Source organism: Anabrus simplex, chromosome 3 (assembly GCF_040414725.1).
Source record: "Anabrus simplex isolate iqAnaSimp1 chromosome 3, ASM4041472v1, whole genome shotgun sequence".
In the NCBI taxonomy this organism is placed as follows: Eukaryota; Metazoa; Arthropoda; class Insecta; order Orthoptera; family Tettigoniidae; genus Anabrus; species Anabrus simplex.
This window is the reverse complement of record NC_090267.1, coordinates 5,616,517-5,641,049: the sequence shown is the minus strand read 5'-3', so window position 1 is coordinate 5,641,049 and position 24,533 is coordinate 5,616,517. Positions and strand designations below refer to the sequence as shown.

Sequence of the window (24,533 nt, the reverse complement as noted above, 5' to 3'; positions counted from 1 at the left end):
GAATTTATTTCAAACTACCGCCGTCAAGGAATGTCATTTTCAAGAAAGACACGGATAAAATATATTTATAAGGATATGTGCTTTGTGAACCATGTGTGACAAGGGTTAATGTGCATGCCTCATATAGAAATCCGAAAAAAACCCCGAGCTCGATAGCTGCAGTCGCTTAAGTGCGGCCAGTATCCAGTATTCGGGAGATAGTAGGTTCGAACCCCACTGTCGGCAGCCCTGAAAATGGTTTTCCGTGGTTTCCCATTTTCACACGAGGCAAATGCTGGGGCTGTACCTTAATTAAGGCCACGGCCGCTTCCTTCCCACTCCTAGCCCTTCCCTGTCCCACCGTCGCCATAAGACCTATCTGAGTCGGTGCGACGTAAAGCTACTAGCAAAAAGAAATCCGAAAACAAGCCACAAATTCTGCTAACTGTTCTCAGACTGCACGAAACTGGAATTCACGACTGCACGAACAGCAGACTATAAGTCAGAATACCAAATTCTCGCTGCGCGTGCAAAGGTATTATCAAGTAATGTAGAATGACGGAATGACTAATGAGATAATGAAGGATTGAGAATGAACAGCTATCTCTTACAAATATAACAGGGTTAGTTGAGTGACATGTAACCAGGCTGGAATACTATTATCTTAGCTCTAGTGCTGGCAAAGCCAAGTCCAAATAAAAACGAAGGGGAAGAAGAATGTGTATTAGTACGTGTGTTCAGTAGGCTACTCAGTTGACCGAAGAAATTGTAGCGTATCGTAATTTTGAACATTTGCGCTCAGTTGAATTTTGCGATCCAATTTAATTTTAATCATTCATTAATTTTAAAAACAGTAAATGAATTATTTGTTTTCTGTTATACGGACAATTGAATCGTAAAATGCAGCTGACCTGACCTCACTTTTCTCAGATGACTATTAGGACTTCTCTCTGAAATATATAATTTATCTGGACATAAGTCAATTATCCCGGGTATTCTTACAGACGAGGAACACCGTGCTGGTCAATACATGAGGTTAAGTGCTATTTACTCTTTCAGGCTTCCGTTCGAAGTGGTTGGCTTGTCATTTTATGTTTAATTTGTGTGATGCATGTAGCACAACATGCGCAGTTTTATTTCGTACATTGTTCTATTTCTCTAAGATTTTGTTCTAGCAATTGTCATTCGTTTCATATGACACTGTGTCCACAGCCTTTAACATACTGCTGATAAAGTTGGAGTCTGCTGTTGCCAGTCTTTTAGATCTGAACAAAGAACATAATATCTTACGGTGCCTGATACGAAATCAGGTCAGCGTTATTGCCCAGTGCATATCTTGTTACAAAAAACAACGTTAAATATATCAACCCTAATGAATATACCTAGTAGGCATTTGACAGTGCCTGCAAGTGAACTAGTGATGGCCAGCTATCTAAGGCATTTGATAGGGTAGATCAAGGGAGGCTGTTGGCAAAAATTAGTGTAGTTGGGCTAGACAAAAGGGTGACTGAGTGAGTGACTATGGGCCGATTGGAGGAACGGTGTTTAGACCATGTCTACGGTTAAACGATGCCTAAGTATGCCTGAATCATTGCAGAGACGTTATTTATCACTTAATGTCTCAAATCAATGTTCAACCGGCCAGGTGTAAACACTGCCGAGAACACTGTTTAACCTCAAAGGAGAGGAGTGAATTACAATCAGAGGTTATGTATCATGAAACACGTAATTTGTATTATCATAGTGACACGATTCTGGGAAGAAAGGTCAGTCCGGCGGCCTGTCTGTGGGTCGCCCGCTGCAAAATCACACCAATTCACTTGAAATGTGCGAGAAGTCAGAGCTTAAAATAAGATTTCGCTTTTCAAGAGACTTGTTTCTAGAGACTGACAAAGGGACAGTCCGATAACTGTCAACTTGAACAGAATCCTTTGCAACCAATGTATTTTATTATACATGGGGTAATTTCCATGGAATTATAGGTGACTTTGTGTACATGCATGTCAGAATTACTTGTCCCAATTGTCAGAGGGCTGTCATGTACATCAGCCGGGAGGGATTCACTTATATTTACTACCAAGTAAACTCATTTAATATTGGGAACTAAAAAGTAGGTTGTATATGTTTTTTGTATATATAATCGTCGCGCTAATTCAGGTAAGTTTTCGGCAACTATGAGACAGGAAAAGGCAAGTGGTGGTGATAGTGGTGATTACTGTTTAAAGAGCAGGACTGGGGAAGAAGAGACTTGGCCATATTAACAGCCCTAATATTTCCCTGGTGTAAAAATAAGGGAAACTACAGAAAACAATCTTCAGGGCTGTCAATGATGCGTTACAAACCTACGATCTCCAGAATGCAAGCTACATCTATATGGCCCATACAACACATTCGGTTTCATCGTCCCTTCATGGAAGCTATTTATGAGTAGATTACACTTACCATAACAACTGTATAATCAAATCTACACTTCCCTGAACGGTGGCGTCACTTTAGTGTCGATATTATTATGAGATTTAATTTCCACTGAAAGTGACATTCTTATCTGTGGGCAATTCGTGCTAATGATTAGCCATATTTAAGTAGTGTGTGGGGAGATAAACACCTGACTGGCATTTGGCGCGCGCACCAACAAATTTCATTGGTTGTGACAAGCAAAGAGTTGCATGAAAGGTACTTCTATTTCCATTTTCAAACCAATATTGAAACTTTAAATGATGTATAGTTAAACATCGGCTGAACATTGTCTATGCAATGGAAGATTGTGCTCGATTTAGATGTTGTTTAGGTAACAGTTGTCTATGGCTTAAAACTAGTCATCTTTTCTGCAATCAGCGCGATAATTTTAGAAAATAGAACTTGGAGGATTAGAGTAGGCAAAGCTTTATCTGATCCTGTAATCATTAAGAGGGTAACTCTTCAAGGAAGTATTATTGGACCATTATGTTTTCTTACATATATAAAAATGATATGAGTAAATGACTGGAATGAGAGATAAGGCTTCTTGCAGATGATGCTATCCTGTGCAGGGTAACAGATAGCCTATATTACAACATCAATGGTTGACACCCTGCTACCCAGTACTCACGACATTCAGCTGCATGCCGAATGACTGTCAGTTGTTTATTTTTCATGGTCTTCTCGCTGAGGACGTGAGAACATGCTTGGGTGGTCTAACAATGCTGCCAACCTGTTTGGTTGGGAACTAAGACTAGTGACATTGGACTGTGATTGAGCAAAGAGGGACTGGGGGCGTTAGTCCTCAGGTTAGGGCCATGATGCGACTTTTAGGTCTCTGGCGTTCTGTAGGGCGATAGCTAGCCTTCTGTAGAGAAATAGCTAGCATTCTGTGAAGTAGCTCTTAGGTCTCTGGTGTTCTGTAGGGCGATGGCTAGAATTCTTTGAGGCGTCTTTTAGATCTCTGGCGTTCTGTAGGATGATATTTAGTATTCTTTGAAGCAGCTCTTAGTTCTCTGGCATTCTGTAGAGCAATAGCTAGCGTTCTGTGAAGTGGCTGTTAGGTCTCTGGCATTCTGTAGGGCAATAGCTAACATTCTGTGAAGCAGTTCTTAGGTCTCTGGCATTCTGTAGGGCGATAGCTAGCATTCTGTGATGCAGCTTTTAGGTCTCTGGCGTTCTGTAGGGCGATAGCTAGCATTCTGTGAAGTGGCTGTTAGGTCTCTGGCATTCTGTAGGGCAATAGCTAACTTCTGTGAAGCAGTTCTTAGGTCTCTGGCATTCTGTAGGGCGATAGCTAGCATTCTGTGATGCAGCTTTTAGGTCTCTGGTGTTCTGTAGGGCGATAGCTAGCATTCTGTGAAGCAGTTCTTAGGTGTCTGGCGTTCTGTAGGGCAATAGCTAGCATTCTGTGAAGCAGCTCTTAGGTCTCTGGCGTTCTGTAGGGCGATAGCTAGCATTCTGTGATGCAGCTTTTAGGTCTCTGGTGTTCTGTAGGTCAATAGCTAGGATTCTGTCAAGCAGTTCTTAGGTCTCTGGCGTTCTGTAGGGCGATAGCTAGCTTTCTGTGATGCAGCTTTTAGGACTCTGGCGTTCTGTAGGGCAATAGCTAGCATTCTGTGAAGCAGTTCTTAGGTCTCTGGCGTTCTGTAGGGCGATAGCTAGCATTGTGTGATGCAGCTTTTAGGTCTTTGGCCTTCTGTAAGGTGATAGCTAGCTTTCTGTGATGCAGCTTTTAGGTCTCTGGCATTCTGTAGGGCGATAGCTAGCATTCTGTGATGCAGCTTTTAGGTCTCTGGCATTCTGTAGGGCGATAGCTAGCTTTCTGTGATGCAGCTTTTAGGTCTCTGGCATTCTGTAGGGTGATAGCTAGCATTCTGTGAAGCAGTTCTTAGGTCTGTGGCATTCTGTAGGGCGATAGCTAGCATTCTGTGAAGCGGCTTTTAGATCTTTGGCATTCTGTAGAGCGACAGCTAGCTTTCTATAGAGCAATAGCTAGCATTCTGTGAAGCAGCTCTTAGGTCTCTGGCATTCTGAAGGGCGATAGCTAGCATTCTGTGAAGGGGCTATAAGGTCAGGCATTCTGTAGGGTGACGGCTAGCTTTCTGTGAAGCGGCTTTTAGGTCTCTGGCATTCTGCAGGGCATAGCTAGCTTTCTGTAGATCAATAGCTAGGATTCTGTGATGCGAATTTGAGGTCAGGCGTTCTGTAGGGCGATAGCTAGCTTTCTGTAGATCAATCGCTAGCATTCTGTGATGCGACTTTTAGGTCAGGCGTTCTGTAGGGCGATAGCTAGCTTTCTGTAGATCAATAGCTAGCATTCTATGATGCGGCTTTTAGGTCTCTGGCATTCTGTAGGGCGATAGCTAACATTCTGTGAAGCGGCTCTTAGGTCAGGCATTCTGTACGGTGATAGCTAGCTTTCTGTGAAGCGGCTTTTAGGTCTCCGGCATTCTGTAAGGCGATAGCTAGCTTTCTGTGAAGAGGCTTTTAGGTCTCTGGCATTCTGTAGGGCATAGCTAGCTTTCTGTAGATCAATAGCTAGCATTCTGTGATGCGACTTTTTGGTCAGGCATTCTGTAGGGCGATAGCTAGCTTTCTGTAGATCAATAGCTAGCATTCTATGATGCGGCTTTTAGATCTCTGGCATTCTGTAGGGCGATAGCTAGCATTTTGTGAAGCAGCTCTTAGGTCAGGCATTCTGTAGGGTGATAGCTAACTTTCTGTGAAGCAGCTTTTAGGTCTCTGGCATTCTGTCTCTTGGTCAACTCTTGTTCTTTTCCGACCCCGACGCTATTAGGTTTGCGAGGGCTAGAGAGTCTTTAATTTTCACGCCCTTCATGGTCCTTGTCTTCCTATGGCTGATACCTTCATTTTTCGAAGTGTCGTACCCCTTCCATTTTGTCTTTCTGATTAGTGTTATATAGAGGGTGGTTGCCAAGTTGTACTTCCTCTTAAAAGAATAATCACCACCACCACTATCTGGCATTGTGTAGGGTGGTAGCTAGCTTTCTCTAGAGCAATAGCTAGCATTCTGTGAAGCGGCTCTTAGGTCTCTGGCATTCTGTAGAGCAATAGCTAGCATTCTCTGAAGCGGCCAGATTTGAGAGAGAGTTAACTAATCTTACGGACCTCCCAGCAGTACATAAAGTTACTGGAATTGTAAAATAAGCTTCAGTTTTTTTCTCAAGAATGGAATTGAGAAGCTTAAGAGGGTACTTTTCTGAGTCAAACACTGTACTATGGACGCTTCTCATGTCCATTATTTCTTTGTATAAGCTTTCTGCGTCTGCTAAGTCTTAAGGGGTGTGGAAACAATATAATTGGTTCTTCAAGTTGACCATTATCCATGTACATGTAAGTCAAAACGGATCACATCAGAACCAGCAGGTATAGTCTAAAAACTGCCAGAACAAAATCAGAAACGGGAACAATTACAGAAAACTTGAATTCAATTGTTGCTTGTAGTTTAAGTTCATCTTCAAGTGTGTTTTCTTCCACATTTTCATCCTAGTAACAAAGTGAGAGGACATACCAACTGATTTGACAACTGCTTTTGATTAGTGCAAAATAATTTTGTATGAATCATGTTTGTTCTGCATCTTGAGTTGGGTCTCAATATTGGATGAAATCTCTTTGCTCTGAATGATGATATTCTTCCGGTCAATAGCAGACAGAACATCATGCCAAAATGATGACATTGAAAGAGTCTTGGTAAATATAATGTACTTCATGAGGCCTCAAACTTTGAGAACCGAAGGATAGTGCTTTGCTATAGATGCACAGCTCATAACCTTCCATTGCTATGGATCTCAGAAAGGCTTTGCAGCGGTAATGTGATGAGTTGTTTCAACAATTCCCAGTGACCAGTGCTGCTACAAAACAAAGGCAACAAACTTTCCATGTTTCTAAACAATGTCATTAGTTCATGGATCACTGTAGCAGTGTTGACATCAACTCTTTTCAAGGAGTGTGCACTGCAGGGGGGTGAGGTGGGGGAGGGGGGATATCAGTACTTCATTTTTCACTGTAGCAGCGTTGACATGAACTCTTTTCAAGGATTGTGCTCCACAGGGGGGGGGGCGGATATCGGTACTTCATGGTTCACTGTAGCAGCATTGACACTAACTCTTTTCAAGGATTTTACTCCACAGGGAGAAAAATTGGCAGTTTAGTTTTTCAACTGTTCTTCATTGAACTCCATTAATGTGTGTCTGCATGTTCAAGCCCTTGTCGTAACGCAGTGCATGACAGCCTGCAAGTGGCACTTGAAGAGTTTTCAGGCTGCACAGTATTTCAACAGTTCTTGCCTCCCCTGTTTTCCTACTTAAGTTCTTAAATGCAATATATCTCTCATAATTTCAAGTACATTTGTTTCTTTGTTTTTAAAACCTAACACTGAACAAGTGCATTCTTCTTTTCTTGGTGGCAGATGTCTGGTGTCGCATGAATACCTTATCCACCAGAAAATGTGTCTGCTCTTTGTTTCAGAAAGGTTTTCAAACGTGTTTCACATTATAGGAAAATACATTAATTTTGTGCATACCATAATAAATAGTCTGCTTGCCTCTCATTCTTTTGTCTTTCAGTTGGTTTTCTTCTTCGTCGACCAAATGTTCACCAGTTATGTTATTGTATTTGCGAATCACTTCCATTATACTTAAAAAATTGTCATTGTGAATATCAACAATCTGAGTAGTTTCCCACTGAAAACTGAGAACAACTACAAACTAAAATAGCTTTTAAAAATTCCGAACTGACCAGCAGGCCCCTACATGGTCCAGGCAACTTCCTCCCCCCCGCTTTTAGAGCCCATGTGTATTCCTCAATGAATTACGTTTTGCTTTTAGTTTGGAGTTTACAGAGATAGCTAACGTGCCTTATTACTTCCAATTAAAGAATAACATCTAATAAATACAGTTTCCAAAACAGGATTTGTGTGGCAGGACCACAGGTTGAGAGAAATCAGTCCTTTGCTGTCTGCAAATCGAAATGAAAATTTTTCTTCATATTGCGATGCCAATCATTGATTTATTTACACAGAATACAGTCTAGTGCTAGCTTCTGGAGTGGTTAATAACAATGTTATTGGCCAGTGATGCATCCGAAAACTGAGTACCGGTATACAAACTCTTATTAACTATGACACCGTATTATCCGAGCTAAAACTGTAGATGTAAAACACACTATTACTCTTTTAATGCAGCAATTCTTAGAAGTATTGTCATTATTTTACCTAGCATGTATATTATTTTAGCAAATGAACAGGGTACCACAATAAAACAAACTAACTTTCTTAAGATGATTTTAAAGTGTAAATGCAACAAAGTGATTACTTTTTTTGTTATATTTTATTATACCTTCAATGTAAGTAGGCTACTGGGAACGAAATGATTCATATAGTATTAAAATATAACAATAAAAATACACAGTACAATCTTGTTAATCCGACGTATATTGGACCGGGCAACTGCCGCATTATCGGGAGTAAAAGAAAGCAATTTTACAGATAAGTACAGTACATTCCTATTTCTGGAAAAAATAATACCTACACAGGTTTTGGCTATGAAAAATAATCATTGTATGTTTTTTTGTTTCTTTGATTTATACATTTTATCTAAAACGTACTGTTGTAACCGTTTAAGCACCAGGACAACATCACTTGCGATGCCATTTTCTTCTGCCCATTGAATGCAGACATTGAGAGCATTCAATGCATCGCTTTTAGTCACAGTTCGCTGAGTCGAAACCTCCAAGTCATTAGATTCGTCATCCGGAGATCGAATTTGGCTAAGTATTTCTTCGTCAGACAGGGACCGAAAATTTTCCTGGCTTGTCCCTTGAAGCTAGTCGGTTTGTCTGGGTAACATCCACTTTACATTTGTTAGAAAACTCTTGCAAAAATTGGGAAGTCAATTGTAAAGAAGAGTTATCATCTTCAGAATGGTCAATCTCGTCTTCAGAATTGAAAGCAGGGTATGTTGGCCAATCCTCTTTCCACGAACACTGGATAGTGTCACTTTTAACTTTGTTCCAGCTGTGAGCTAGATTGAAAACGACATCTCTAATGTTTGTACATACGTACATACATACATACACAGATACGTACATACATACATACATTATCATTATAGACTGTTATGCCTTTCAACATTCAGTATGCAAGCCTCTGAGAATTTACTAAACGTTGCCACAATCCTCGATTTGCAACTAGTCCTATGGCCTCATTCAGTTCTATACCTCTTATCTTCAAATCGTTAGAAACCGAGTCTAACCATCGTCGTCTTGGTCTACCTCTATTTCTCTTACCCTTCATAGCAGAGTCCATTTTTCTCCTAGGTAACCTATCATCCTCCATTCGCATCACATGACCCCACCATCGAAGCCAGTTTATGCGTACAGCATCATCCATCGAGTTCATTCCTAAATTAGCCTTTATCTCCTCATTCTGAGTACCCTCCTGCAATTGTTCTCACCTGTTTGTACCAGCAATCATTCTTGCTACTTTCATGTCTGTTACTTCTAACTTATGAATAAGATATCCTGAGTCCACCCAGCTTTCACTCCCGTAAAGCAAAGTTGGTCTGAAAACAGACCGATGTAAAGATAGTTTCGTCTGGGAACTGACTACCTTCTTACAGAATACTGTTGATCGCAACTGCGATCTCACTGCATTAGCTGTACTACACCTCAATTCAATCTCACTTACTATATTACCATCCTGAGAGAACACACAGCCTAAATACTTGAAATTATCGACCTGTTCTAGCTTTGTATCACCAATCTGACATTCAATTCTATTGAATTTCTTACCTACTGACATCAATTTAGTGTTCGAGAGGCTAATTTTCATACCGTACTCATTGCACCTATTTTCATGTTCCAAGATATTAGACTGCAGGCTTTCGGCACAGTCTGCCATAAAGACCAAGTCATCAGCATAGGCCAAACTGCTTACTACATTTCCACCTAAGTGAATTTCTCCCTGCCATGTTATACCTTTCAGCAGATGATCCATGTAAACTGCAAACAGCAAAGGTGAAAGATTACAGCCTTGTTTACCCCCTGTAAGTACCCCAAACCAAGAACTCATTCTACCATCAATTCTGACTGAAACCCAATTGTCAACATAAATGCCTTTGATTGATTTTAATAATCTACCTTTAATTCCATAGTCCTCCAGTATAGTGAACATCTTTTCCCTCGGTACCCTGTCATATGCTTTCTCTAGATCTACGAAACATAAACACAACTACCTGTTCCTCTCGCAGCATTTTTCAATTACCTGGCACATACTGAAAATCTGATCCTGACAGCCTCTCTGTGGTCTGAAACCACACTGGTTTTCATCCAACTTCCTCTCAACGACTGATCGCACCCTTCCTTCCAAGATGCCAATGAATACTTTGCCTGGTTTACTAATCAATGAGATACCTCGATAGTTGTTGCAATCCTTCCTGTTCCCTTGCTTATAGATAGGTGCAGTTACTGCTTTTGTCCAATCTGAAGGTACCTTACCAACACTCCATGCTAATTTTACTCCTCTATGAAGTCATTTCATCCCTGCCTTCCCACTATACTTAACCATTTCAGGTCTAATTTCATCTATTCCTGCTGCCTTATGACAATGGAGTTTTTTATACCATCCTTTCCACTTCCTCAAGCATAATTTCACCAACATCATTTTCCTCATCCCCATGAGCTTGGCTGTTTATAACACCGCCAGGATGATTTCCTTTTACATTGAGAAGATGTACATCAAAGAAAGGACAATAAGTTCCACCTTTTCAATACTATATATTGTGTGAAAGTTTTACATGACTCTATGACTCTTAGAATAGAATTTTATTCAGTCATTAAAAGTATGTTCCATACAATAGACATTCTCAAAAAATAATCGTAATATACAGTACACAGACAAACTAATAACAAATTGTAATTTCAGTATATCAGATTCATTAATTTCTTGGTATTTGTGCCCTGAGTAAAAGGTATGGATGAGTGACCACTTTTTAAGTTTATTTTTGAATATCTTAGATGGTAGTTCTTATAGATCTGAAGGCAGTTTATTAAACATCTTCAAATGAGCAACGAAATGGCTTAATGCCGTCTTTTGTAACCTGTGGCGAGCTAAATCAACTTGTTTATCTGACCTGGTATTATGTTAATGAACATCACTTCTGAGCTTAAGTTTGTCTGTTTCTGCATATACGTTAAGAAGTGCATTATATATGTGTGTGTGTGTGTTCACTCCAGTCATAATGGAAAGCTTAATAAATATAGGTCTACAATGTTTAATCATAGAAGATTTTGTTACAATATGTAATGTCCTTTTCTGGATGACTAAGTCCATTATTCTCTCAGGTAACCTAGCTTCCTGCATTTGTCTGACATATCCTCACTACTGAAGGCAGTTTACGTGAACAGCTTCATTATCAAGTTCATTCCTCATTTAGCCTGTGTTTCTTCATTGCGAGTACCATCATGCCATTGTTCCCACTTGTTTTAACAGCGATCATTGTCACTAATTTAATGTCTCGTACTTCTTACTTATAAATCGTATATCGAGAGTCCAGATAGTTTTGTTGGGATCTGACTTCTTTCTTACGGAATACTGTTGATTGCAACTTTGTGGTCACTGCATTTCTTCTTCTGCACCTTCATTTAATCTCGCTTACTATACTACCATCATGGGAGAATACACATCCTAAATACTTGAAATATTCTACATGTTTCAGCTTTCTTTTCACAACCTGACTTTAAATTCTCTTAGGTTTCTTACATACTGACATCAATTTAGTCTCAGAAAGGCTAATTTTCATAACATACTCATTGTACCTATTTTCAAGTTCCGAGATATTAGACTGTAGGCATTCAGCATAATCTGCCATGAAGACCAAGTCGTCAGCATAGGCCAAACTGCTTACTGCATTTCCATCTAAATGAATCCGTCCCTTCAACTTTATAACTTTCAGTAGATGTTCCATGTAAACTGTGAACAACAAAGGTGAAATATTACAGCCTTGTCTATAAGTACCTTGAACCAATGTCGTCGTACCACAGCCCAATTGCTCATAGTCCCATTGTATGGCTAACATTTTTCCGTGGCACTTAGTCACAACCGTTCTCTAAATCTATGAAGCATGAACGTAACTCTCTATTTCTCTCATAATTTTGTTAATTACCTGACACATATTGAAAATCTGATCATGACAGCCCCTCTGTGGACTGGAACCTCAGTTGTTTTCATCCAGCTTACTCTCTAACAGTGTTCATACTCTCTGTTGCAAAATGCAATATGTCGAGAATAGATTCCATATTAACTGGTATTTTGACTTTTATGACCATTTACTGGGCCACTCAGCCATTGCCCATGGTTCATGAACTAGCACGTGACTACAGTAAACCACGCCACAAACCATAAGAATATTTCTAGGGGCAGGTTAGTGGATCCCTGGCAAGGGAGGATATCTCCTGTCGTTACTTTAGCTATCACTTCACATAATTTTTGTATGATTTTCCCATTCCCACACATGCTCCCATGTTAGTAAATTACTGCCTGTATCTCTACATCTTGAAATGATTGGGGCCGAGTTTGGAGTAAGTGGGTGTACTTCACAGAGAAAGATATATACAGGCCCGCTTTTGTCTTTAGGCACATTAGAAGGTATGGAGTAAGTGGGTGTACTTCACAGAGAAAGATATATACAGGCCCGCTTTTGTCTTCCATATTCCTTCTTTTGTCTTTAGGCACATTAGAAGGTTTGGAACACATTTCATTGATTTCCTGACTTCATGAAATAGTAGAAGGTTGTCCAGGTTTACTGCCCTTTAAATCGATAATTACTACCAGTGATATGATTAAACATTTCTATTGGGCTAATATTTGAATGACCAATATTTAAAACAGTAGTCATAAGATGATTCTTAATTTATGTACCGCATTGTGGACTTGTAAAAGCTCTATTGCTTGTATTTTTCAGGTTTGTCAAAGGAATGGAGGAAGCTGTGTTTGTCAAATGTGAGCCAGCATGGCCTCTGGATACAGAAGAAGAACCCTCTAACTTTGTAAGTGCATTGTCATAAAATATATCCCTCTAATGATTAGAGGGTATGGTGAATTTTATATTACAACATTCTACTTATAAGAAATTGATGGGCTCCCAGCTTTTCAATTTCAGTTTCCTTATATCCATGATTTGTTAGCTGCTTTGTGTTTCCCACCTTTATCAAAGGAAAACGCTGACAAATTTTAACAGTGAACCAAAACTGTTATAGTGAGTGCACAGTGATTTAGTGTTAACTAAAGCCTGATGCTTATTAGTAAATACTATTTAGAATAAGCTTTTATTTGAATTCAGTGTAATAAGATCTACTTTTAACTGAGTAGTAAATACCAGGAAAGTATTTACTTGAATTTGTAACAAAATTTTTAACCTACAAAAAATGTTGGCTACAGGACTCTGCATACTTGGATAAGTCTTACACTCTACAGGAGACTGGATTCTGGTGTAAACATAGCCAATAGCTGCGAGCATGTCTTTGAATGAAGTAGTTCAAAATTATTCTGAATACTATCAAAGCAGTGACAAAAAAGCAACCAGAATCAAAAGTTATTAAGTTGTGTTAGTAGAAAAAAATGCTTTTAACTTCTAGATTTTTCTAGAGTTTTGAGGATAATTCTAGGACCTTATGTCATTGATTCTGGATCACTAGAAGAACTGGGTAGGAGGAAAATCAGAAGATGGAACAATCTCAAAACTTTCTCCAAATGTAAGCACTAAGCAGAAAATCAAATGACTGTTAAGGAAGAAATTCAAACTGGAAAGAGAAGAAGCTAAAAATTTATAAACTCAAGAACTGATGTTTTTTGTTCTCCTGGAATATTACATCTCACTAAATTGCAGGTGAAAAGGGAATAACTTATGGTATGAAGACTTAATACTCCATCACAACCTTCAGATCCATTACCAGTTTATTTTGAGACTTCCCTGCATTCTGACATCCTAAAAGAACAAGAATTCATAACCTGTAACATTTATGTTAACAATAGTAACTGTATGACCATTATCTGTTCTGTAGTGAACTAAGTATCTTTAGGCCTGGCATAGAGAAAGTGAAATCTGTCTGCAAAGAGTAAGAGTAGGAAATCTCCAGGACGAGGAAATTAGGCAGATGTACGTGGATACGATTAGTGAGAATTTCTGAACAGTGCACAGTAAGCAGGTTCAGGATATAGAAAGAGAATGGGATGCTGTAGCAGAAACAGGAAGGGAACAACTGAGTGTAAAGATGGGAAGAAGCGAACATCTTGGTGAATGATGAAGTGAGAGCAGCTTATCAAAAATAGCTCAAAACAGGGGCTGATGCAGAGAGGGAATTGCACGTAGAATAAACAAGCAGAGTGAATCAAATAGTCATTGAATCCAAAAAAAAGTGGAAATATTTTGGTAATGACCTGGAAAGGCTAGGTCAAGCAGCAGTGAAACCTTTGTGGACAGTAACAAATAATCTAACGAAGGGAGGCAAAATAGAAAATGAACAGTGTTTTAGGTCATTAAGGTGAACTAATAATAGATTCCAGTGAATCACTGGACAGGTGGAGGGAATATTTTGAAGTTCTTCTCAATGTAAAAGGAAATATTCCTGGTGTTGTCATAAACAGCCAAGCTCATGGGGAGCAGAAAAATTATGATGGTGAAATCACTCCTTGGGAAGTGGAAAAGGTGGTATAAACTCCATTGTCATAAAGCAGCAGGAATAGATGATATGGGACCTGAAATGGTGAAGTATAGTGGGAAGGCAAGGATGAAATGGCATCGTAGGATAGTAAGATGAGCTGGAGAGTTGGTAAGGTACCTTCAGATTGGACGAAAGCAGTAATTGCACCTATCTATAAGCAAGGGAACAGGAAGGATTGCAACAACTATCAAGGTATCTCATTGATTAGTATACCAGGCAAAGTATTCGCTGGCATCTTGGAAGGGAGGGTGCAATCAGTCGCTGAGAGGAAGTTGGATAAAAACCAGTGTGGTTTCAGGCCACAGAGAGGCTGTCATTATCAGATTTTCAGTATGCACCAGGTAATTGAAAAATGCTACAAAAGGAATAGGCAGTTGTGTTTATGTTTCATAGTCCTGGAGAAAGCATACGACAGGGTACGAATGGGAATTTTTTTTTTGTCATACTGGGGACTATGGGATTAAGGGTAGATTATTAAAATCAATTGAATGCATTTATGTTGACGATTGGGCTGCAGTGAGAATTGATGGTAGAATGAGTTCTTTGTTCAGGGTACTTACAAGAATAAGAGAAGGCTGCAATCTTTCACCGTTGCTGTTCATAGTTTACGTGGATCATCTGCTGAAAGGTATAAAATGGCAGGGAGGGATTCAGTTAGGTGAAAATGTAGTAAGCAGTCCAGCCTATGCTGACAACTTGGTTTTAATGGCAGATTGTGCCAAAAGCCTGGAGTCTATTATCTTTGAACTTGAAAATAGGTGCAATGTGTATGGTATGAAAATTAGCCTTTCGAAGACTAAGTTGATGTCAGTGGATAAGAAATTCGAGAGAAATAAATGCCAAATTGGTGATGCAAAGCTGGAACAGGTCGATAATTTCAAGTATTTAGGATGTGTGTTCTTCCAGGATGATAATATAGTAAGTGAGATTGAATCAGGGTGCTGTAAAGCTAATACGGTGAGCTCCCAATTGCCATCAACTTTGTTCTGTAAGAAGGAAGTCAGCTCTCAGATGAAACTATCTTTACATCGGTCTGTGTTCAGACCAACTCTGCAATATGGGATCGAAAGCAAAAGCTGGGTAGACTCAGGATATCTTTATCGTAAGCTAGAAATAACAGGCATGAAAGTAGCGAGATTGATTGCTCGTACAAACAGGTGGGAACAATAGCAGGAGGTTACTCGGAATGAGGAGACAAAGGCTAAGTTAGGAATAAACTTTATGGATGAAGCTGTATGCATGAACTAGCTCTGATGGTGGCGTCATGTGAGATGAATGGAGGAGGATATGTTACCCAGGAGAATAATGGACTCTTTTATGGAGCGTAAGAGGAATAGAGAGAGATCAAGTTGACGATGGTTTGACACAGTTTCTAAGGATATAAACATGAGAGGTATAGAACAAGAATGAGGACACAGCACAGGTTGCAAATAGAGGATTGTGTCAACCTTTAGTAAATTCACAGTCTTGTAGACTGAGTGCTGAAAGGCATAAGGGTCTAAAATTTTGTTTGTATGAGGGCAAGCTAATAGGTATCTCCGATAAATTTTTATAATTTATTACAAGGAGTGTACACACATTTTATTGATGTCATTTCTCAACATTGCCCCTGCTTTTCAACACACATGGTCCACCATTTCACAATCTTTCTGCTACCGTCTGATAAAGTGTTTTGATTGTGCAGCAAGCCACATATGCACCGCTTCCTTCACCTGTTGATTGGAGCTGAGTACGGCTTCATAGAGCATTTGTAAGTGGATCAAACAGATGGTAACCCAATGGAGCGAGATTGGGACTGTACACAGGATGCTCCAATACCTTGAAATGCAACATTCGAAGAGTTTGAGCGGTGTGGGTGGTGGTATGTGGACGCCCATTGTCATGCAACAATAGATCTCCTTCTAACTATCGACCTCTGTGTTTGTTACAAATTACAGGTTTCAGATTGTTTACCAGCATATCACTGTTCACTGTTTACAGTTTCTCCCTTTTCTTGGTAATTTTCCTGGATTGGCCCTTGAGAGTCCCAAAACAATGTGAGCATTTCCTGCAGAAGGTTGACTCTTGTATTTCTTTCTTGATGTAGGATCCTGGATGCTTCGATTCCATGCTCTGACACTTGCTCTCTGGATGAAGTGGTGAACCCATATTTCATCTCCAGTGATGCTGTGTTTCATTAGCATGATGGTCCAGTACGTGCTGACAGATTCTCACATGAATGCTCTTCATTCAATTCTTTTGGAACCCATCTCAAGCAAACTTTGTGAAATTTTAGCCTGTTATGCATGATTTCATACGCAGAACCATGGCTATGGTACATATGGTTTGCCACGTCTTCAACAGTAACTCTTCTGTTATTCAGGCTCATATCACGCACTTGTTCAATATCTGCATCAGTTAGGGCTGCACGTAAATGCCCGGATCTTTCCCCATCCTTCACGCTTGTGCGGCCCCTTTGGAACTGTTCAGTCTGCTAGTGAACACTTCGCTGTGGCACAACATTGTCCCTGTAAGTCTTCTATTAATTTCCACTTTTGGAACACCCTCAGACCACCAAAAACGGATTATGCAATGATGTTCTTCCTTGGTGCAAACATAGAGTGTTGCGGCCATTTTACGTCACAACAGCACAGGCTGTACTGATCTGATAACACTGAAACCTGCCACACATATAGACAACAGCGGCTGGTGAGCACACATTGCCATAGGGCCAACCTAAAAACAATTGGAGCAAAATTGCAAATACTTATTGACTTGCCTACACATGTATGTATGTAGTAAATGTATCTTTTGTTTAAACTAATCTACTCTTACCGATTGGTTTATTTGATTTAATGTTATGTGATTCTTTGTTTGGTAATTTAGTAGAAATTTCCTAATGTAAGTACAATTAAGCATTTTCCTTCATATATCATACAAAATAATGTACCAGCGCTGTGTATGTAAATAAAAAAGTGTTTGGTACCTTAACAGAAAATACAATAATGAACAAATACAATTAAAAATTAGGAAAACAAGCATATACGGTCATGTGTGTGTGAGGGAGGAATTTTGTGTGTAGGGTTCCAGCCTAATATTTCACACACATACATACTTGCACTCACGTACTTAGGTAACATAACTAATTTTTAATTTTATTTTTGTTTTATACCTTTTATTTTTGTGCATGTACTTTGTTAAGTTCTACATCTTACAGAGTATTTTTGAGGTGCAGAGTACTTTGTTTTATTAGATGCCGACAGTTTAGCATTGCTTTAATTTATAGCACACAACCTACAGTCATTATGAAGGCATTGCATTAATGTATAACTTAAATTATGTGCGTGCGGTATAATTTCAAGTTCATTACACTGACATTCTGTATTTTAAGTGTGGTGAGAACAAAGCATTTCCATTATTTGATTATTGCTCCAGATTCCTCTTTAGCAGACGTCACCAGTTTTCATTTTACCTGGATATTCTTTGGAGCTTTGCTCTGTAAGCTCAGGTCCATCTCATAAAGATTTACTGATGTCGAGTAAAATGGTTATATTTGGGACCTTCTCTAAATGTACTTGCACTTTGCTGCCCTAACTGTGTAACCTGTGTTTGAGTTCAAAGTTTCTTTCAATTTTATGTCTCTCCCATGAGTGCTTTATGTTGAGTAATTCTACCTTTCTGTCCTAGGGGATTTTTAAATGGGGTAAATAACCATGGAGTGATTTCATACCCACTATCTTCAAGTAAGCAGTAATTGTCCTAAAATCTAGCAGGTGTCTGACTTACTGAACACTGTTCCCAGATACTCGATCATGTGCACTTCCATGCCACTGGGATTCTATGCTTATGATCAGTGTACTTGAGTCACAAGTAACTTGCTTATGTATGCTTGGGAATCCTTTCTGTTTTACATAACCATCCCCAACACTGTGTGTTTTATAATATGTAGTTAGTGCAGTCTAACACACTGATTGCTGAAGGTAATTGAAGTTTGATTGTTAATTTAGATTACTGCGGATTTAAATATAATCAACATGATATTGAGGTCGCACCCTAGTCATTAAAAAAAAAAGGGAGGAAAAGCTGAAGGCATGAAGTCGTCTGATCTTTACATTAGTCATGGTGACACTCAGGGGTCAGTATTATGTCTGTTTCTGTTTTTGGTGTTAATTATCTAGTTTACAGTGTGAACTCTACAGCCAGTACAACTTGCATACGAAATGCTAATACCATAAAGGCAGTTAGGCAGATAACAACGTATAACCTATATTTAGAGTCCTGCATGGATGCGGATATCCACAAAGTTAGTGTCTTGGCGGATACAAACTGTTTGGCAGTGCAGAAAATTTTGCTGATAATTTCTAAATAATGATGTTTATCTATTTCCACTCAGGTATACTCTTATTTTTGCTTGTGGTAATGCAACCCTTGACATTGGTATGGGAGGATGGTGATATATGGAGAGCCTTGAAACCATAAAGCCGTAAATCTGACCTAAGTCTAACTGGGTTCTGCCCGCAATTAATGGAAGAAAGGAACAAAGGTTAATGCCTTGGTAGTTGTCGCAAGAGAAAATCGCTCATAAACCTGTGACTGTAGGGGTTCTGGTGCCAGGTGTCAGGCCTGTTGTACTATATAAACACATCTATCCGTTTCAATACCTTGTGTATTATATACTTAGTTAAATATTTAAATTATCTGCAGATAACCATTTTGCGGATGCGGATAACCACTCAAGGATGTGGGTGTGGATGAAGGAAGTGTGGATGCAGAGCGGAAGCGGATATTATATTGTATGAAGTGTCAAGCTGTTAGGATTGTATTTGGATGCTAAATTGACAGAGGAGTCATCCTATTCAATTATGAAGCTTCAGTGGAAATCCGGGTACCCTAATCTAATATTGTTAACCAACATCAGATTAGTTTTTGTAAAAGCTCCATCACATGGTTCAGTTAGGCAGTACTATATGGCTGATAAAACAGGCATGAGGGAGTTTTTAACAAATGACTATGATCGGTGAAAAACGGTAAATAAAAATGTAAACAGACTCTGGGATGGGTTTGAAGCAATTGATGAGGAATGTGAAAACAGGTTTGTACCATTAAAGGTGGTAAGGAATGGTAAAGACCCACTTATTATAACAGAGAAATAAGGAGCCTAAGAAGGAGGTGCGGAGTGGAAAGAAATAGAGATAGAGTTGCCTGTGGAAATAAGGAGAAATTGAGGGAACCTACCAGGAAATTGAATCGAGCAAAGAAGTCAGCTAAGGATGACATGATGGCAAGCATAATTGGCAGTCATACAAATTTTAGTAAAAAATGGAAGGGTATGTATTGGTACTTTAAGGCAGAAGCAGGTTCAAAGAAGGACATTCCAGGAATCATTAACATGCGAGAGGTCGCACCCGTGTCAATTTGCCGCACTTTTAAATATTTGTTAATAATTTCGTTGCTAGCCGCTGTAGGGCTTAGGGCTCTCATTTCATCCCTCCTCTCCCTCTCTCTCACCTGACGTTGATTATCAGCAGTGAATTGCCTGCTGCATTCCGGAGTAGTTTAAGTTTTCTTTCACTCTCGCATCTGCCGCCTTCATGCGACCCCTTGAGTAGTGCATTCTTATATGACTGCATTTCCAAGAAAGTTCTTAAGTAAAGTTCATGAGGTTTATGGTGGCTTTCAGTGAAGTATGGTGCTGTAGTTTTATCTTGAATTGTGACCAAATCATTCATTGAAATGTACAAATGGAAACGTTGTGGCAATTTGCTCTCGTGCTCTTTAAAAACTCTCATAACTTTACCAGATTTTGTAACAAAATTCATTAATTTTTTACATTGGGAAAATATTTTTACTGGGTAATTATGTTAGTACTAGTCGAAAGGCAGTTACACAGGGTACATATTAATATTTTTATCAGAGCATTCACCACCAAAGGAAAATAGCAGCTCATTAAAATATGAAGCATGAGCAATTTGCCTTCGCATGATCTTGCATTCTAATAACGTGTGCGACCTCTCATGTGTTAGTGAACAAGAGGAGTGTGCAGATGAGGATCTTTAAAAGGGAGAAGTATTCAGTCAGCAGTATGTAAAGATTGTTGGTTACAGGGATAATAGCCAGTTGGAGGAGGTCACGAATACTTACGGAGTATTAAAATTGACTTATGATAACAATGGCACGTACAATAAGATACAGAATTTGAAATATAGTAAAGACCATGGGTTGGGACATAGTATCATATGTGAAGTACTTATTTGATTATTGTTTGTTTGAAGGAGTTATACCAAATGAATGGAGAGTTGCTGTAGTAGCCTCTGTGTATAAAGGAAAGGGTGATAGACAAAGCTGATAGTTACAGGCCAGTCAGTTTGACATGCATTGCATGTAAACATTGGGAAAGCATTCTTTCTGATTATATTAGACATTTTAAAAAAAATGAATAACTGGGTTCGAATGAAGGCAGTTTAGTTTAAGGAAAGGTTATTCTACCGAAGCTCAACTTTTAGGATTCCAGCAAGATATAGCAGATATCTTGGATTCAGGAGGTCAAATGGATTGTTTCAAAATTGACCTTCTAAGGCATTTGATAGGGTGGATCATGGAAAACTACTGGTAAAAATGAGTGCAGTAGGACTTGACAAAAGAGTGACTAAATGGGTGGTCATATTTCCAGAAAATAGATTTCAGTGAATAAGAGTAGGTGAAGCTTCATCTGACCCTGTAATAATTAAGAGGGAATTCCTCAAGGCATTGATATTGCACCTTTATATTTTCTTATGTATATAAATGATATGAGTAAAGAAGTGGAACCAGAAATAAGGATTTTTGCAGATGATGTTATTCTCTATAGAGTAATAAATAAATAATGAGATTGTGAGCAACTGCAAAATGACCTTGATAATGTTGTGAGATGGACAGTAGGCAATGGTATATTGATAAACAGGGTGAAAAGTCAGGTTATGAGTTTGACAAGTAGGAAAAGTCCTCTCAATTTTAATTACTGTGTTGATGGGGTGAAAGTTTCTTACGGAAATAATTGTAAGTACCTACGTGTTAATATAAGGAAAGATCTTCATTGGAGTAATCACATAAATATCATAGTAAATAAATGGAACAGATCTCTGCGCATGGTTATGAGGGTGATTTGTAGTAAGGATGTAAAGGAGAGGGCATATAAGTCTCTGGTGAGACCCCAACTAGAGTATGGTTCCAGTGTTTGGGACCCTTCCAGGATTACTTGATTCGAGAACTGGAAAAAAATCCAAAGAAAAGCAGTTTGATTTGTTCTGGGTGATTTCCAACAAAAGAGTAGCATTAAGAAATGTCGCACCGGGCGAGTTGGCCGTGCGCGTAGAGGCGCGCGGCTGTGAGCTTGCATCCTGGAGATAGTAGGTTCGAATCCCACTATCGACAGCCCTGAAGATGGTTTTCCGTGGTTTTCCATTTTCACACTAGGCAAATGCTGGGGCTGTACCTGAATTAAGGCCACGGCCACTTCCTTCCAACTCCTAGGCCTTTCCTATCCCATCGTCGCCATAAGACCTATCTGTGTCGGTGCGACGTAAAGCCCCTAGCAAAAAAAAAGTTGCAAAGTTTGGGCTGGGAAGACTTGGGAGAAAGAATACGAGCTGCTTGACTAAGTGGTATGTTCTGAGCTGATTTAGATGTTGATTCTCATAGGGAACTTAAAATATTTGTCCTGATATGTTCCCAGCTATCGGTGGGGAGATGGGGTGGAATGACATTAGTAGGCAAAGAAGTTTGAGTAGTGTCTTTAAAAGGAGGAAAGATCACAATATGAAGATAAAGTTGGAATTTAGGAGGACAAATGTGGGAAAATATTTGTTTATAGGAAGGGGAGTTAGGGACTGGAATAACGTACCAAAGGAAATGTTCAGTAAATTTACAATTTCTCTGCAATCATTGAAGGAAAGGCTAGGAAAACAACAGATAGGGAATCTGCCACCTGGGTGACTGTCTTAAATGCAGATCATTAGTGATTGATTGAGTGATTGATTGATTGATTGATTGATTGATTGATTGATTGATTGATTGATTGATTGATTGATTGATCGATTGATCTCCAATAATTCTTTTCTCTCACCAAACCTTGCAATGGGGCAACGGAGAAAAACTGTCATTCACAAATTTTGGATGAGTAGGTTTCGGAACGTTTTGAATTGTTTTAATCTTAATAGGATTTGGTCATGTTCTGGTATCACTTTTTCATTAATTTCATGTGCATCTAAGCAGAACCTCTATGAAACATTTGGGCTTATTGACCATACCAAAGGCTTTACATATGGTGTGAAAATTTTAGAGATTACTTCATTTAATTCAATTTCCTCAATCTTTTGAATCTGTGGATAATGCCATTCAGGTATCGGATATTGCATCTTTCAGTATGGTGAGCAATTATTAACTAACATTGTGTAGGCAATGTTCAGGAATTTTCCTGTTTGGAATCGAACATGTCTAAATTATGCTACAGGAGACTTAGTATTTTCCTCTCAACTTTCAAGCTGGATATGTTTGCAATTTGCTCTTAAATAAAAGATCAGTATGGATTGTAATCATCTTCCACATGGCTCATGATAGTTTCAATTAAGAAAAACATTTCTTCTGTATGCTCCATGGTTGCCTGTATTCTCTCATCCCTCGATGATTCGTGAGAAGGCAGTTCGGATTTAGGAAAGATTATTCCACTGAAGCTCAACTTGTAGGATTCCAGCAAGATATAGCAGATATCTTGGATTCTGGAGGTCAAATGAACTGTATCATGATTGACCTGTCTATGTTATTCTCTATAGAGTGATAAATAAGTTACAAGATTGTGAGCAACTGCAGCGTGACCTTGAAAATGTTGTGAGATGGACAGTAGGCAATGGTATGATGATAAACAGGGCTAAAAGTCAGGTTATGAGTTTGACAAGTAGGAAAAGTCCTCTCAGTTTTAATTACTGTGTTGATGGGGTGAAAGTTCCTTTTGGGGATCATTGTAAGTATCTAGGTGTTAATATAAGGAAAGATCTTCATTGGGGTAATCACATAAATGGGATTGTAAATAAAGGGTACAGATGTCTGCACATGGTTTTGAGGGTGTTTATGGGTTGTAGTAAGGATGTAAAGGAGAGGGCATATAAGTCTCTGGTAAGACCCCAACTAGAGTATGGTTCCAGTGTATGGGACCCTCACCAGGATTACTTGATTCGAGAACTGGAAAAAATCCAAAGAAAAGCAGCTCGATTTGTTCTGGGTGATTTCCAACAAAAGAGTAGCATTACAAAAATGTTGCAAAGTTTGGGTTGGGAAGAACTGAGAGAAAGAACAAGGGCTGCTCGACTAAGTGGTATGTCCAATAACGGACCATTTATATTGGTATTATAAGTGGTATGTTCCGAGCTGTCAGCGGAGAGATGGCATGGAATGACATTAGTAGACGAATAATTTTGAGTGGCATTTATAAAAGTATTAAAGATCACAATGTAAACATAAAGTTAGAATTCAAGAGGACAAACTGGGACAAGTATTAATTTATAGGAAGTGGAGTTAGGGATTGGAATAACTTGCCAAGGGAGACGTTCAATAAATTTCCAATTTCTCTGAAATCATTTAGGAAAAGGCTAGGAAAGCAACAGATTAGGAATCTGCCACCTGGGTGACTGCCCTAAATGTAGATCAGTATTGATTGATTGATTGATTGATTGATTGATTGATTGATTGATTGATTGATTGAGTTTCGTAAGTGTCGTCATCTGCTTCATGGCATTTGCATATTCCCTTATTTTGCAGAGCTTTCTCTGTCCATTCTGTAACATTATTTATCCGGAAATGGACTTGACTGTTATGAATATTGATAACTGTGTAATGTTTGATCCTATAGTCTTATTGAAATTTATCCTGGGCATTACCAGGAATAGGTAAGAAAATACAGTAAGTCCCATCTGAAGATCTAGAACATACTGTAGCTCTATTCTAAATTATAAGCTTAACTTTAGTGTTCAAAACGAATAGTGGGAACATAAATCTCTGCTTTATGTTGTCAAAAATATTTTAATTTCTTTATAAATAAGATTGATAGAGATTGTGTGTGTGTTAGCTAAATTATGAGGTACATCTGCAGAGATGTATTGTAAGTGTGGATAAGGTAAGAGAGGGCCACTTCACCACTTGAAAGAAGACAAATGATAAATAAACAAATAAAGTGAGTGTACGTGGGCAGGAAGAGCAGGGTTTTTGATCAGGTGACTACAGAATTATCAACAAAAAATTAAAGAGAGGAATTGAGGAGTTGGTTTAATAATGAATAAGAAAATAGGGCAGCAGGTAAGTGAAGAGATTACTTTTGTCAAGATAGACAGCAAACCAATCCTCTCCAC

The 24,533-nt window shown here is 38.9% G+C and overlaps 1 protein-coding gene across 4 annotated transcripts in view; it reads left to right on the top strand.

Moving 5' to 3' along the window:
• Window positions 1–471: 471 nt before the first annotated feature.
• The window catches only part of LOC136866911 (zinc finger protein 431), a 282,813-nt gene continuing 258,751 nt past the window's right edge, over window positions 472–24,533 (top strand). For 2 of the 4 annotated variants that reach the window (XM_068226903.1, XM_068226900.1), the window contains exons 1-2: window positions 2,522–2,652; window positions 12,420–12,504. In XM_068226903.1, the coding sequence (XP_068083004.1) occupies window positions 2,646–2,652; window positions 12,420–12,504 (92 nt within the window). In that variant the 5' untranslated portion in view covers window positions 2,522–2,645. Of the gene's footprint in view, window positions 603–1,149; window positions 1,290–2,521; window positions 2,653–12,419; window positions 12,505–24,533 lie in introns of those variants that run through there. The other 2 variants (XM_068226901.1, XM_068226902.1) reach the window with 2 other exon arrangements.